Source organism: Anopheles merus, chromosome 2R (genome assembly GCF_017562075.2).
Source record: "Anopheles merus strain MAF chromosome 2R, AmerM5.1, whole genome shotgun sequence".
Taxonomy (NCBI): Eukaryota; Metazoa; Arthropoda; class Insecta; order Diptera; family Culicidae; genus Anopheles; species Anopheles merus.
In genome coordinates this window covers 30540130-30556337 of record NC_054082.1, presented here as the reverse complement: position 1 = coordinate 30556337, position 16208 = coordinate 30540130, and the positions used below count along the sequence as shown (strand labels likewise).

At 50.2% G+C, this 16208-nt stretch overlaps 3 protein-coding genes across 3 annotated transcripts; 2 read left to right on the top strand and 1 right to left on the bottom strand.

The window, feature by feature from the left end:
• Window positions 1-762: 762 nt before the first annotated feature.
• Window positions 763-4785, top strand: LOC121587703 (AP-3 complex subunit beta-2). Its single transcript, XM_041904749.1, has 4 exons — window positions 763-1007; window positions 1094-1751; window positions 1821-2430; window positions 2500-4785. Exons 1-4 carry the CDS (start codon window positions 883-885, stop codon window positions 4623-4625), a joined length of 3519 nt encoding a protein of 1172 aa, XP_041760683.1. The 5' UTR covers window positions 763-882; the 3' UTR covers window positions 4626-4785.
• An 82-nt stretch (window positions 4786-4867) lies between these two features.
• LOC121587748 (histone deacetylase complex subunit SAP18) lies at window positions 4868-6037 on the top strand. Its single transcript, XM_041904834.1, has 2 exons — window positions 4868-5193; window positions 5274-6037. The coding sequence occupies exons 1-2, from the start codon at window positions 5125-5127 to the stop codon at window positions 5652-5654; spliced, it is 450 nt and encodes a 149-aa protein (XP_041760768.1). The 5' UTR covers window positions 4868-5124; the 3' UTR covers window positions 5655-6037.
• Window positions 6031-14831, bottom strand: LOC121587730 (probable serine/threonine-protein kinase samkC). Its single transcript, XM_041904804.1, has 3 exons — window positions 14472-14831; window positions 6442-7328; window positions 6031-6377 (listed from the first exon to the last, which is right to left on the bottom strand). Exons 1-3 carry the CDS (start codon window positions 14490-14492, stop codon window positions 6134-6136), a joined length of 1152 nt encoding a protein of 383 aa, XP_041760738.1. The 5' UTR covers window positions 14493-14831; the 3' UTR covers window positions 6031-6133.
• Between the last annotated feature and the right edge of the window lie 1377 nt (window positions 14832-16208).

The following is a 16208-nucleotide window of genomic DNA, read 5'->3' as shown; positions in this document are numbered from 1 at the left end:
ACTTTGAAGGTATTGTCCTTCGTCACCATTTTGCAAGATCGTTTTTTTGTATCACTCGTTCAACGTTTGATTTGAAAACACTGTGTTGTCCGTTTGACGTACCAACATGGAATGCGTTGCGGACAAGTAAGGCCCGTGTCTGTGCTCCATCGCATGCGATTTTATCGCACGTGCTGTCAAACGCTTTTTGTATAATATTGCGATTATTTGGATGATTTTAATAATATAACGATTATGAAAAATTAAGTTGAGATTGTTCCTACAAAATATCACACATTTAGTTTGACAGATACAATCGGATGCGGCGTCCGACGAAATCAAATTTTTTTTATTCCGTCGTACGACGAAATCGCACGTCCGACGTTATCTGTCAAATCCCATATAAAATTTTGACAGGCCTTCCGATAAAATCGCATCCGATGGAGCACAGACACGGGCCTAAAGCCGGTAAAATGTGGTGAATGGAAATGTCCAAAACAACAACAATCTCCCCGCGGGGTAGGAAACGAATGACATTTCCTGCCGAGATGTATGCAACAATTTTCAGATTTTCAATAGAAATTCCGAAAAAAATATTATTGAGCGCATAATAAGGTTTAATTTCTATAAATGTACAATAAATTAATTATTTCAGATTAAACAAAATAATTTATCGTTCTTGTACTTCCGCAATAAAACACAAGATTTGCAGATATTCTTGCAGGCCTTTATTCGTCCACGTTTCCTCAAGTTACCTCGGTTGATGTTTAGTTGGCAAAATTTGTTTGACTGAGGGATTGAAAAAAAGTGTCTGCTCCGATAGCAGTTGTACGGAATCGGGTTCATTATTTTGTAACTTATTTTGTGCTAAAGACAGCGCGTTGGCTGTAGCTGAACGGCAAAATGCTTTCCTCTGGGTCGGCTGCAATCGGGGTGAGTGCTCTGGCCTCAACGGCTTACGGCAATGAGCGTACCGAGGTAGCAGAATACGCGAACGAGGGTGGCTTCTTCCACGCAGATTACAAAAAGTAAGTGTTGCGCTTCAGTGACGGTGGGGTGCTCCACCATATGCTTTCGTCGCTGGCTTATCAAAACCTTCCTTTTCGCGGTGCAGGCACGATGACTTGAAGCAAATGTTGGACAGCAACAAGGACAGCCTGAAGCTGGAGGCGATGAAACGAATCATCGGGATGATAGCGAAGGGCCGCGACGCGTCCGACCTGTTTCCGGCCGTGGTGAAGAATGTGGTGTCGAAAAACATCGAAGTAAAGAAGCTGGTGTACGTGTATCTGGTGCGATACGCCGAGGAGCAGCAAGATCTGGCCCTGCTTTCAATCTCCACCTTCCAGCGGGCGTTGAAGGATCCGAATCAGCTGATCCGAGCCAGCGCACTGCGCGTGCTGTCCAGCATCCGGGTGTCGATGATTGTTCCGATCGTGATGCTTGCGATCCGCGACTCCGCCTCCGACATGAGCCCGTACGTGCGCAAAACGGCGGCCCATGCCATTCCGAAGCTGTACCATCTCGACCCGGAACAGAAGGACGAGCTGATCGTGGTGATTGAGAAGCTGCTGGCCGACCGTACGACGCTGGTGGTCGGTTCGGCGGTCATGGCGTTCGAGGAGGTGTGCCCGGAGCGGACCGAGCTGATCCACAAGAACTATCGCAAGCTGTGCAATTTGCTCGCCGATGTGGACGAGTGGGGCCAGGTGCTTATCATCAATATGCTGACGCGGTACGCACGAACGCAGTTTCTGGATCCTAACGCTGATGTAAGTAGTGGCTTGTGCTCTTCTTGAATGGCTTTTAATTTTACTGTATGTATGTTTGCTTCTGTCCAGGATGACTATGACTACCAGGAAGCAGAAAATAAACCCTTCTACGAGGACGAGTCCGATTCCGATGCTTCGGACGGCAAACGAAAGGAGAGTGCGGCGGTGGCTTCGCCTCGAAAAACCTACACGCTCGACATCGATCATCGGATGCTATTGCGGCAGACGAAACCATTGCTGCAAAGTCGCAACGCGTCCGTCGTTATGGCCGTCGCCCAGTTGTACCACCATGTGGCACCACGTAACGAGGTGGAAATAGTGGCGAAAGCGTTAATACGCTTACTGCGCAGCTACAAGGAGGTGCAGAGCATCGTGCTCACCTGCATTGCCTCGATGACGATCGAGCGGAAGTCCATCTTCGAGCCGTTTATCAAATCGTTCTTCGTGCGCACAAGCGACCAGACGCATATAAAGCTGCTGAAGCTGGAAATTCTGACGAACCTAGCGACGGGTAGCAACATTTCCGTAATTTTACGCGAGTTTCAAACGTACATCAGTAGCAACGATAAAGAGTTTGTGGCTTCCACGATTCAGGCTATCGGGCGGTGTGCGGTTTCGATTTCGGAAGTGACGGAAACGTGCCTGAGCGGTTTGGTGCATCTACTATCGAACAAGGATGGTAAGTAAAGGAATGTCCCAATCCTTCCTTTCGATATCGATGATTAATTCTGTTTCTCACCTGCTGCAGAGTACGTGGTGGCGGAGAGTGTGGTCGTGATCAAAAAGCTGCTGCAGACAAAGAAGGAGGAACATTTCGAAATCATCTCGCAGATGGCGAAGCTGCTCGATTTCATCCAGGTACCGGCGGCGCGTGCCTCCATCCTGTGGCTTATCGGTGAGTACAACGAAAAGGTGCCGAAGATTGCACCCGATGTGCTGCGCAAAGCGGTCAAAAGCTTCATCGACGAGCAGGATATTGTGAAGCTGCAGGTACTGAATCTGGCAGTGAAGCTGCACATTACCAACCCGCAGCAGACGTCCCTGCTGTGTCAGCATCTGCACAATATCGCCCGCTACGATCCTAACTATGACATACGCGACCGGGCTCGGTTCTTGAAACCATTCCTGCTGGCCTCGCCGGACGGGTCGGATGCTGCCGGATCGATTCTGGTGGCAAAGGCAAGGAAAATCTTCCTGTCCGAGAAGCCGGCTCCAACGCTCGAAAGCATGTACCACGGCAGACGGCAATATCAGCTGGGATCACTGTCGCACTATCTGAATATGCCCACGAACGGGTATCAAGATTTGCCCGCCTGGCCAGCGGAGGCGCCCGACAGCTCGGTAAGAAACGTGGAACCACCGGCATCGATGGGTGGTGGAGAGTATCCGGGACGGCCGGGCAACGATCGTGCTGGAAGTGGAAATTCTGTCGGGGAAGCTGACCGGCGCAAGAAAAAGGCGAAATCTTTCTACTCCGGCTCGGAGGATGGCACCCGGTCGAGCACTACGGAGGGTGCGTCGACCGCTTCTGGTTCGTCTTCGTCGGGTTCCGGCTCGAGCTCGGGATCGGGATCATCATCGTCTGGTTCGTCGAGCTCCGGCAGTGGTTCTAGTGGCAGCGAAAGTGGTACCAGCAGCAGCGACAGTGGAAGTAGTAGCACCAGTGGCAGCGAGGACAGTGATTCCGGTTCTTCGAGTGACAATGCAACGCGAAAGGTGCAGAAAAGTGTTGCCAATGCACGTGATGCAGCAGCAAAGAACAACCGTCGGAAGGAGGATAGACCGACGAAAACGGCTTACAATGAGATGGACGGTACGAGTCGATCCAATAAGCAAAGCTCGATGGATGAGAGCGATAGTGATAGCAGCGGAAGCTATGAGTCATCCTCGTCTTCAGCCTCGTCTTCGGGAGGCAAGAAAAAATCATCTTCCAAACCCCAAACTAGCAAGCCGAACAACAAGCCCCGGGGAGGGGAGAAAAAGTCCGCAACGAATGCTCCGGGCAAAAGCAACCTGGACCTTTTGCTCGACCTCGACGACATTCCGCCGATCGGTCCGGTGATGACACCCTCGCTGGGAGGATTCCTAACGCCTATGGCAGCAACAAACACGGCAGGCGCTGGCACCGGCATTGAGCTGGTCGGTCCGAGCTTCATACCGATCAAGAAGCACGAGCTGCTAAACAAGGTGAACGGGTTCGGGCTGGGAATCGAGTATCGTTTCGTTCGCTCGCCCCATCTGTACTCATCGCGCATGGTTTCGGTGGAGCTGACGTTCACGAACCATGGCAACGTAGAGCTGATCGACATCGAGATGGGCAAGAAAGGGAACCTTCCGGCCGGGATGGCTGTGAACGATTTCGCCCCGATCGGTAGGCTGAATCCCGGACAGAGCGTGACGGGAATGCTGGGCGTGGACTTTAACGATTCTACCCAGCCCGTGCGGCTGGAAATCTGTTCAGCGAGCGGCTCGAGCACGGTAACGCTGAAGGCTCCGGTCGGCGAGATGGTACGATCGGTAACCATCGCGGAGAGTACGTTCGACAGCGAGCGGGCCAAGCTTCGTGGCATGACGGAACATTCCTGCACGCTGCAGCTCCGTGATGCCCTTTCCCCGGACGATAAGAGTTTGCATCGGGCCGTGTTTGAGGCGAGCAATGTGGCGTGCGTACCAGTCGATGATGGGAAGGACGATTCCGTCAAGCGATTGCTTTTCGCTGGACAAACGATGAGCTCCAAAAGTTTGGTGCTCGTTGTGCTGGAGCGAAGCAGCACGTCCGACGGTAAAAACGCATACTCATTGACCGTGAACTGCGAAAAGTTGGTCGTCGGATCGATGCTGCTGAACGAGCTGAAGGCGGCGCTGAAGCAGTAGGGCGTTTGCAACAACGGCGGTGGCAGACCCCTTTCATATTACTAATCAAGAGTAAAGCGAATTTGTGCTTATCGTATTATTATATTTTTTATGCAATCTCATACTATGCGCATGCTGTGCAAATTAAAATATCGAAATAAAGCAAAGTCCGTTAAACGCATTTCAAATGTTGCTCGGCCGTCGAGTACCACAAGGTTACTAGAGTGTCGGCCATCTTGGTTGCAGCTACCTCGTTCGGCGGCTTCCCTCTGAATGTTTGACATTTGCTCATAGGTCTCTTTTGCGGTATCTTCTGCACATTTGTTTTGTAAATTTGTAAACTAAAGCCAACAACTAAAACCAGTCGACTGCTGCCGAAAAGCGTGCTTGGAATTTACGCCATCGTGATAATAGTACCCCTCGCCAGAAGACATTTGCCTGTGCGATAACTTACGCGTCTTCGTTGCTTCGTTTTCGTACATCGGCGTGTATTTCCATCACAAAAAAGGGCGCAAACATCATGGCCGGTTTAGAATCGATGATAGTGGAAGAAAAACAACAGCCGATGAAATCGGTCGACCGAGAAAAGGTAGGTGTAATTCTTTATTAATCCTTCGGATATCGGAGTACTGATGCGTCTGCAACACCTTCCCGACCCAACACGCCTAGACCTGTCCACTGTTGCTGCGAGTGTTTTGCTCCACCGGACGCCATCATTCCACCAACGAGTACTCGTACGGCAATGTGCCCTCGAACGAGCTACAGATCTACACCTGGATGGACGCAACGTTACGCGAACTGACGACGCTCGTGCGGGACGTAAACCCGGAGACGCGGCGCAAGGGCACGTACTTCGACTTTGCCATCGTTTACCCGGAACGTGGATCGATGTACCGAATGCGCGAGATCGGCGTCACCTGCTCTGGCCAGAAGGGGGCGGACGACTCGAAAACCCTCGCCCAGGCCAAGTTTACGATCGGAGACTTCATGGACATTAACATAACGCCTCCAAACCGGGTCCCACCGCCCCGACGCCAGCGACCGTACTAGGGCAGCATGTGCACGTGCGAAATGTACGCGTGAAAGGATTCTTCTCCCCTTTGAGCTGCTGAACGACCAGAGAACCAAATCTGCCACAAACGAGCACAGGCTTTTTTAAGGAAGGGACGATTGCTTTTTTTTTGTGTAGAAATCTGGAGAAGTGCTAAAACACAGTGTGTAGTTTTACATTTTAAGTGAATGATTTTCCATCGCACACACTGAAATGGAAAACTTTATTTCATCTGTCGCTTCTTCAGATTTGAGTGTGTGTGTGTGCTCCCTTTGATTGAATTTAATCTTAGAAAAGCAAACGAACTGCATGTAAGAGAGTGTTCCCCCTTTGCCAGCGACAAACGCGAGCGCTGATTATAATAAATACGACTTTTCCTACATTCGAATTTTAGCTTTATTATCGCACGCTCGATTACACCAAAGAGAAAGGGTTTGAGGATGTGGTGTGACCGGTCACAGCATGGTCGCGCTTAACTCTAGTTACGATAGTACTGCTGCTGCTGCTGCTGCTGCTGGCCACCCGGTCGCTTGGACTGCTTCTTGCCCATGTTGTTCAGATCGAGCCGCACACCGTTCGGCAGGACGGCCTTGTTCTCCTGGTAGTCCACCTCCAGGTTGTCCTCGTCGTCCTCGTCCCGCTGGTTCGGGTCGCACTGGATGCCGGTTTCGTACGTGTACTCACGCTTCTCGCCGTCCGGGTCGACGTATCCGTAGCGGCCGCTGCACAAAAAAAAGGAAGAGCATTAGTACACTGTGGCTGACCGTCAGCCATTCAGTCACTTACCGGGTGACGCAGTCGATGCCGATCGTTTCCTCCTTGAACGAGCCGTCATCGTTCTCGAAGCCCCAGGTAATCGAACCGTCCTCGTGCTCCTCGCGCCACTTGCGCAGGATCTGCGCGACCGGCTTGCGCTGCCGGTCCTGGTCCTGCTGCGTGTGCGGGCGGGCCGCCTGCTGGTGCGGGGCGGGCCGGCGGTCCTCGTCCTGGAAGTGCTGCTGCTGGCGGAACGACTGCTGCGGCGCTGCGATCGGTGCCGGGCGGGCAATCTGCTGCGGTGCCGGCCGGTACTGCTTCGGGGTGGGCTGCTGCTGCTGCTGCTGCGGCTGGGGCCGCTCGGCCGGGAACCGGGCCGGTTCCTTGTCGGTGGCGAAGAAGCGCTCCGGGATCTGGGCGCGCTGGATCGGTGCCGGCCGGTTTTCCTGTGCATTGAAGCGAGAGAGAACATTTTGCTGTAGTTCGCGGTCGCGCTCGCTCGGCTGCTCGTCCGCCGGGATCGGGAACTGCAGGGCCGGGGAGGCGGCCGGGGACGGCGCCGCCGGAGAGGCAAGGGTCGCGGGCGAGGGATGGTGGTGGTGGTGGGGTTGTTGGAGCTGCGGGATGAAGGCGGGTCGGAAGTCGTCCTCCGGCTCCTCGGTCACCGGCTTGTGCTCGACCGTGCTCGGGATGTCGTGGAATTTGGGAAGGGCGGACGGCAGTTGGTGGTGGATGGCGTTCGGGGCGGCGATGCGCACCGCGCCCGGACGCCGCACGCGTATTACTTGCGGTGACTGCTGCGGGAGCAGCCGCTCCTCGCGTATCGGCGGCAGCGGGATGGCGCCGGGGATGTTCAGCCTCGGCGGGGCCGGACCGTACTGGGCTGTCGCTAGGGTGATGAGTCCCGCCAGGGGAAGCTGCAGGAGCGAGAGAACGAAACACGAAACGAAAGGGTGTGTTAGCGTAAGGAGGGTTGGTAGGGAGAGGAGCGGGGAGTTGTTGGTAAAATGGGTTCAAATCGCGTCAGTTTCAGGAATCGATTGTCATCGGAGAAAGTGCATTCACTTTTCGTTCGCGTCGCACACCGTGACCGTACGCCAAAGGGAACGGTTTCGGTGCGCAACGTGCAGATTGTGCGCAATGCTTGGAAAGTGCACGTGCGCAGGGCGTGTTGCGGGAGGGGCAGCGGAGAGTGAGAAAGTTTAGAGGAAGCGTTTAATGACTCTAATGTTCGTCAATTGCTGCGCTGATCGCACAGCACGGGGTTCTAAGAGGTCATTTTGTAACGGTGTTTCCAGCTAATTAGTGTACTAGCTGGCACTGCCTGATAAGAAAGACTAATTATCCACTAAAAAAACACGCCCATAAAACGGATCATATCCCATGCTTATAATCCAATAATTCAGAGGAAGCAACAATTTCCATAACCTGTCCCGGGACCAGCTGTCTCACCGCACTGGGAAGCCGTTGGAAGATCGATTCCCGATACCCGGACCCAGGCGTGCGTGATATACATTGGCAGGCGGCGGCGGCGGCGGCGGTAGATGATGTTGCAGATCGAAGTGAAAGTGAAAACTGGCTGTGGTGTGCCGCCCGATGGTACCAGTTTTAATTGCACCAACAGCTGCAGCTGGTCTAGCGGGATCGTCCGGCAACTTGGCCAGTGTCGCAATCCGGGGTAACCGTGCTCTGGGGCAATAATAGCCGGTTTTCGGAACGCAATTAAATCATTCGGTTCGGTATCGTTGACCGCCGGTATTGGTCCACCCGGGACCATTGACTTCTCCTTCAGCGGGGTGGGCCCACCGGGCCTTTCTTTTCTGGTTGCGAGTGACCGTAAAGCTCGCACCGTAAACTTGACTGTTTTGCATGGAAACAGTTCGTGTCCTTCACCCCGGTTCGACGGTTGAGTGCAGATCGTTCGCAGTTCCGGGTGTGTTCTTTCGCTTGTCTTCTTAAGTGTGGCTTTTTTGTGTTATTACTACTAAAGGCTTCTCAGATGCTTGATGCTATCTTGAACGACTCTTTATGATTAATGGTGTGGTTCGCTGACTGCTAGGCTGTTAAGTTGGAGCTGGAGCAGCTGGAACCTCCTGTTAAGCTTAAGCACCGTTGGACGACTGTCTCCCGGATGCAAAAATGGGTTAAAAAAATCAATCTTCCAACATTTGCCATCTTGCAACCGTGCGCGACTGGGGAACTGAACATCAAACAAGGCGTTCTTTGCATGGAATTTCCCCGCCCTTGTTGGTAGGATCGGTCGGATCAACAGAAAAAAAACGGGGTCCCCCATTGAGGTATGTCCTTCACACAAAAGTCATAACCATCAAAGCGGCGAGTGTCCATTTTACAACGCCCAATTACTGTTCGCAAGGTCAGCCGCATGGCTCCCTTCTAAAATAGCAACTCAACAACATGTGTAGTGCTGCTTATAAAAAAAGAAGCTGATCGATTGACAAGTCGCGCGTCATGCTGAACCGTTTCCGCATCCGCATTGCATTCGCGGGCAAGCAAATAAAGAAAACAAAATAAAAACACATGCAGCAATAAAGAAAGCCAACCGAGGGAGGGGGAGGGGGGAGGGGGGCGGAGGTCAGTTGGTCAACTCGATCACCCGCGGACTGGACATGCGTTAGCGCACAGTTTCCCAGCTGCTCGTATATGGCCGGTTTCGGCAATCGGCTCCCCGCCAAATTGTGGGCAATTTGGGCAATGATGGAAATCGATAATTGGAGCACACGAGCACATGATATGCAATCATCGTCAGCCTGGGCATTGTGTGGAAGAAAAAAAAAGAGTCGCTGCAACATTTATGTCGTAATAAACCGTTTTGTGGAGTGCTTTTGCGGGGGGGGGGCTCCGCTTTATGCGATCGATCGTGATCGTTCCATGTTGATGTAGATCTAGAAAAGGGGCCAGCAAACAGCCGCCCAGCTTGCGATCTTATCGTGCGATCTTAAAACGGTTGGTAAAAGGTTTTCGAATGCTTAGATCCGTCCAGCTGCTTAGATCGCGCCGGTTGGGGCGGTAAGTTCTATGTTTCCCTGTTTTGTTAATGGTGTTGACTTTTGCGATCAGCCCCATGCCAATCAGATTTTGCAGTCCATATCGTTAATCCAATGATGATGGCAGGCTGGAATTCGCCCGCTGGGTGAGTTCTATTTACCATCCTGACGGCTAACGGGGAGTTTTGACCTTTCGTCAGTGGAAAAGGCGGTGGGCAGCAAAAGCTTAACGATGTTACCGGCCATAAAAGAATGGCACGATGAACTTTACGATTGCCAGGAATGGTCATTAAGGGGATATTTGATGGGGTTGAGAAATGACCATCACTTTAAAACACCTGCCGAAGAGCGTTTGAGGTTCGAGATCCGGATTGGGAGAATGATTAGAAGGGGTTAGATAGCGTTTGTTCTTTAGAGCGAAGCTATAGGAGAGTCCTAAATGGTTTAATGTAACTATTTCATGACACAATTAATGGATTCTTAACAATTTGCATAAGGGATATTATTTGTAAGGAAAAGTGGAAACGCCTTGCTTCCAATGCACTTTTGCTTGCCATTGGATGCAACTGTTTCATTGAATCGCCTACATTTACTCCCTCTTTTCTTTCATGCACTTTCGATCGCAACCAATCGCACTGTCTCGATCTGCGACTTTTGTTAATAATCACAGCAGCAAAAAAAAAAAAACTCCATAATGTCACGAAACAATGACACACCGATGGCAGACTGTCACGCAGGGCTTAAGGAAAGCGGTTCATTTAATACGCCAACCCCAAAGGCACCCTCACCTAACCTGCGGCAGGACACACGTCAGGGGCAATGGACTGTTTGGCTATATTTCTTCCTATAGTCTGATCAGGTTTTTTTTGTCTTTCTACCGTTTTGTTGCGGGCCAATTGGAAAGTTCACTAATCAAACATGCACGACCGGGCGCCATCGGGCGCTGGCACAGAACGGGAGAGGGGAGGTCAAAAAGTTCCCCGGTCCCCCGATCCCCCGGCAGAGCAGGAGATGGGAGTTGCTTTTGCATGCATGCATGGACGGGACACGATACGGATTTGCAATGAATTGATTTGGGGCGCGGGATTTAATTTTTTTCCTTTTTGGTATTCATCATTCGTCTCGCAGGACGGAGCTAGGGGGGGGGGGGTGGACCGGAAATGGTTGGCACTGCAATTGCAGCTTTCCCCTGTCATGCTTCGTTGTTTTCTTACTTTTGCTTTTCGTCTATAATCCAGAGCGGAAGATGGATGTCTCTTCGTGGGCCGAGGGTGATGCAAAACCCTCTTTCCCGTTTTACATCGATTCGATACAATTTGCATCTCATTTTAAGGTGCCAAAGGCGGCGCGTTTCGAGGGCAGTCGACACGGCCACACGGCGACACTTTTCGCCCGACAAAAAAACGGCGCCTAAGAAAGAAAACGTGTAAACCCCGCCAGGCTGGCAGCGAGATTGAACCGGCTTTTGGTTTCGATACGGTCGTCCGGCGTGCTATTGTCATTCAAATTGTTACTTATTGTTTACAAATGCAACACCAGACGTGAGGACGGGTCGAAATAGAGTTCGCTTTTTTTAAACGCAAATGCGAAAATGAAAGTGAAAAGTTGGACACGATTTGTGTGAGCCCTATTATTCATCCTACAATTTAATGGGATTTGCTCTGACTTGTGATGAGAACTGAGCAAACGGTACTACAAATCGTGAGCAGCTTCTTTACAGAATAATGGATGCAATAAACAATTCACATATTTTTACAATTTTTTATAAACCCTCAAAATTACGCTTGCTTGTTCCAGCATGCATCCTTCCATATTCCCTAAAGTAGTCCTGCTTGCCATTCAGACAGCGAGAACGCTTAAGTGGTGTCGGTAAAGAAATTCCCTTTCACCTGGCGTGCATTTACGGTGGCAGTCACGGTTCGACAGATTGTAGCAACGTGTTGCATAAACCACTCTCGCGCTGTATCGGCCCTGCGCTGCGGTACCAGGAATGTGTGTGGCGTAGGATGTGTGACGAAGAACTTAACGCTACTACTCCATTGGACTGCTTCAGTGGAGGTTTTTTTTTGCAGGAGCATTGAATAAATTCTCCAAGGAATGGAAGAAAAGCAACATAAGCTTTTTGGAATGTGTTCAATACACTATCGCCTTTTAAAATTAAGTTACTTTCGCTGCAAGGGATATGGGTACAGATAAGCAAACTAGCAAAGAAAACTCTAACAACTTCGATGTCAGTATACACGCGTTGTACCTTTTTTCCTATAAAAGCGCTCTTTCCCTCATCAGATCGTTGGATCGATTTGATTTACTTATTGTTGGCTTTCGTTTATGTTTCTCCGACCAAAAAAAAAAAGCATACATCCCAAAACGAAACGCAAAAAAAAGTTCGATCGTTTATCCCGACCTAGGGCAAAAACTCGTTTTGTTTTCGCTTCCGAAAGTCATTTATCTTCGGTGGCGGAACATACTGCCGCCATGAAGAAAGGATGATTGCGCAACGCTTGCACGGGATCGATTAACTATTGGGGGCCCTGATGGTACACGAAACACACGTTTTGTAGCTTATTATACCCACACACACACACACACACAACACACTCACACCCCATGGGCTGTGTGGGTTTTTCTTTTGTTTCCGCGCGCAGCTAATTTCCTCGTGTCTTCGGTTCGTGTCTTTTAATTAGCGCGCAGCATTGAAGTCTACTGTTTTGATCGTATACGCTCTGCGCGGTGCGGAACTGTGGTCGCCATTTAGGCGTAAAATAAGCGATCGATTTTCTCGATTTCTTGGCTTGTGTGTGGCAGCACACAAAATCGATGCGGGGAAACGATAATCAGATGGTATTGGTTTTTGCTGCTTCAAGTGGGACCGGCCTACCGAAAAATCCGGCCTAATGATGGAATCGGCAGCAGTGCAGTGTGAGGAAGTGAGCCAGGGTGATATTTAGGCTCGATTACGGTCTACGTATGCCATGTGTGTGTGTGTGTGTGTGTGTGTGTGTGTGTGTTTGAAACGTAGTGATCGTAACGACCATGTCAATCGATCGCCGATTGATTGGAATTCCTGTTGCAAATTCTACACCGTCTAAAAGCGTGAATGCCGGACCAGACGGTGCGTGGTATGAGCCGTGAAGCCGTTTGTCGAATTACTTGCTGATGCATCGTTTTCCGCTCGGTTGGATTAGTTGGAGTCGGTTGGATGATGGAAAGGCGCCCACAACAAGACGTTGGGGTTGATTTCGTAGCGCGCGCGGGAACGGTACAGGTGAATGTGAAGGCTACAGACATTAGTTGAACGATTTATTTGTAGCGAGAGTCAGACGTTTGTTAAATATAAGCTGACTATTTTACGCAAATTGTTAACATTCCAACAAAAGAAACAAAAATCGCTTTCGAAACGATGTTTCGCTTCTTCGCTGACATGATTTAAGAAACGTGTTGAGAGCTGCTCATCGCTTACACAATCAATACACACGATCGTGGAAATGCATTCACCCAGCAATGAGCACCGTGATGCTCATAAAATTTTGCATCCTTTAAAATCGCCTTGCATAATTCAAACCCCTTTAAAGCTCGCCCGTGCATGAGAAGTTGCCATTTTATGAAGAAAAACAAAAAAAAAGCGCAAGATCATTTAAACACAATCCGGCATTCAGTGCAAACCGGCCCCCCGCCGAAACCAAGCGAACCTTGCATTTCCTTGCAGCTTCGATTATTACGCAAGGAGTGTATGTATGGCGTGGCCAGCGAAACAAAACCAACGGCAGAACGGCAAAACAAAAGTGCACCAATAACCTGATAGGGCCGGCCCCACATCGACCAATGAACCGGATCCCGCGCAATCGAGCATGCGAACGATAGCATAAGTTCGGCGTCTACGCGCAGCCTGGCTGCAGAGTGCTCGTTGTGGTGGTGGTGGTGGTGCTAGCCACAGCTTTAAGCAATCGCGCAGAACGGGCAATCGGGTTTGTTTATGAAATCATAACTCCAGGGCTTCTGGTCCTGCTGCGTCAGTACCCTTTCCGACAGCCCGTGCCTTGGAGCCACGTGCGACCTTTTGCAAGACAGCCGTCTTTTAAAGATCCCACCAGTGCGAACCTTGAATGATGTCAAGAAAGAGTCAAAAATAATTTACAAAAAAAAGAATGTAAATACAACTTCTTGGGTTTTTTTTTCATTAACTCCACTGACCGTCCCAAGAATGAGGAAGTCAATAAATGGAACAGTTGTTTGAGTAGAGCTGTACGGTCGGGCTTTTATCAGTCCGAACAACTTTCCTCCTGAGCCGCCACGCTGTGCAAGCGCCACGTTGGGCAACATTCTCTCCCCGGTTGCTCAAGGCCTTCGGTGGTTCGGCCCAAGCATCTAGGATCTGGTTTCGCAGGCTCCATCTCGCAGGCACGGAATGGAAGTGGAAGGGGAAGGGTAACGAAAGGCCACCGTGCACGGTCGGCGTCTAGAAAGGTGTACCGGCAGCACCCCGTTCGCATCGGCAAGCTGGCGGTAGATGGATCGGTGCTGGTACGAGTGCGACGGATCAAATGGTTCTCAAACTGACCACCCAACCGACCCGGTGTAAAGGAATTTGGGTTGGGTAGGGCGAATAAAAAAATGTATTGAAGTGTAAAGTAATGGCCAGCCGTCCCTTGCCTTTTGCCAGTGCCCACTGTGTGCCCGCGGTTGGCTGACAGCGATCAAGAGTGATCAAATGTGTGATGTCATTGAGATGGAATTGGAACAGTGGAACAAGAAAGGTGGTACACGGTACCCTTTACGACAGGGTGGGTCACCCTTGCGTTGCTGTATGGGCGCATACGCGAAAGCAGCACAAGGATCTTGGAATGGGAGGCGTTACAGTGGCGTGAGGTTTGACGAAGGGTTAACCTTCTCTGCTGGTGTCCTCCATTTGCACTCTGACCCGACGCCCTTTACCACATGCACTTTGTACGGGCAATGATTTGTTAAGAAAGTTCTTTTCGTTCATTACGATACTACCAACATACCAATAAGACCCTAAAGATGTAATATTCACTTGAACATATACTAAAAACCTACCAAAGCTAGCGTATATTTCATCCTGTAGACGAGTGTAAACTGTAACTGCACACGAACTATATCGTTTCTCCCCGCAAATACTTTCACTGCGTCAGCAAAAGCAAAACACAAAACTGATTTCCGCCGTTCTGTTCTATGCCACACAAAGCGCACTCTTTTTCACCTGCTATCGAACGTTTGTTCACTTTCTCCTTCACTAAGCTCACCACGAACCAAACGAAGCTTTCTTTCTTCCCTTCACACGCACTGTTGCCCACGGGTGGGAGGGCGTATAAGAATCGGTACGAGGTTACTTGCAAACCGTTCCAGACAACGATCTGCTAGCAAATAACCGTTCCGAGCGTGCTGCACCGGCATCTTATACCGAAGGCCTGTTTTCTTGCCACGCCGCTGGCCCGTTTTTTTTCCTTCCACCTCCTTGCGATCACATGCTCCCTCTGTTATTCGCTCGCTCTCTTTATTTCTCTCGCTCTCTTTCTCTGTCTACTTAATGTCGGTGGTTTGGCGGCATCATTACCACGGACGCACCCTGGAACGCCTGTAGTAAGATCGTAATGTACACTGCCCCAGCTACAACTGCCCTGTTACAGAAAAAAAAAACAAGCAAAACGCACAACGACACTACCACCAAGCGATAGTGATCGCGGGTAGTAGACGGGTGCGGAGTAGGGTTGTTGTTAATGTTGCCGAGGAAAGGCAAAACAAACCATGTGTGGGTTCTCACTCTCACTTTCAGCACGGTGCAGGGTAGCCTGCGATCAGTTGCTTGTGTTTTTCTTTGCTTCTTCTACCAACCGTTTCATGCAACTAAAACATACCACACACCGCTAGTCGACGCCAGATGGCGCTTTGGTTCGTAGAGAGAACCCACATCGATGGTAGTATTTCGTCGTAGCACCAGCTGCGTTGCATGAAGGCGTTGTTGGGGTACAACATTGATGAACATTTTACGTATAAAAAAAAAAAAACAGGATGAATGTGATCCTCAATCAACTGAAGGTTGTGGCCGGTTCGGCTTACTCGTTCGTCGATCTCTGTACTCAATTTGTTCATGGGGCACGCACTTACGCTGGTTTAGTATTGCGCAAAGCGACACCTTGTACCCCTCGATCGTACAAGGGCCACGTTGGATTTGCACCCGGCGGGTTCCATTGCGTTGCCCGCACCTCTTCACGGTACCTTCATATCCTCAGTTGCTCGAATGTGGTACGCAACTGCCAATCCCAGACGGTGCTCTGTAAGATGTGGGTGTGTGCATGTGTGTGTGAGTATAAACACGCATGCATTTACGTTCAGGATTATGCATCCCATGCAATGTGGGTCAAATGCAGTGAAAGCCGTGGGCCAGACTGGGACGGAAGGAGCAAAATTGCTTAGCTGCAGAACGGCCCCGGGAGGGTAATGAGTTGGAGGCCGAATTGGATTCCGGAGCAAGGTGCTATGATCGGTGTAGTTACGCTGTTGGCTTGGGATTATTGTTCACCCGCACGAGACACTAGGCAGTATGGGTGTGTATTATTTTCATTTTTTTCATCAATGACAGATCTATGCATGCGATATCAATTAGCGTTAGCGATCTTGTCGGTCGATCAATTAGTGTTGGTAATCTATTGAAGACTGGGGGAGTATCAGATGTTGCTTTGTTATTAAAGCAGTTTTTTTTGTAAAAATCCAAAAAAGGCTACTATTTATTTAAGTTTGTGTTATGCTGTAATTTAATTCTTGCCCATGTGAGTT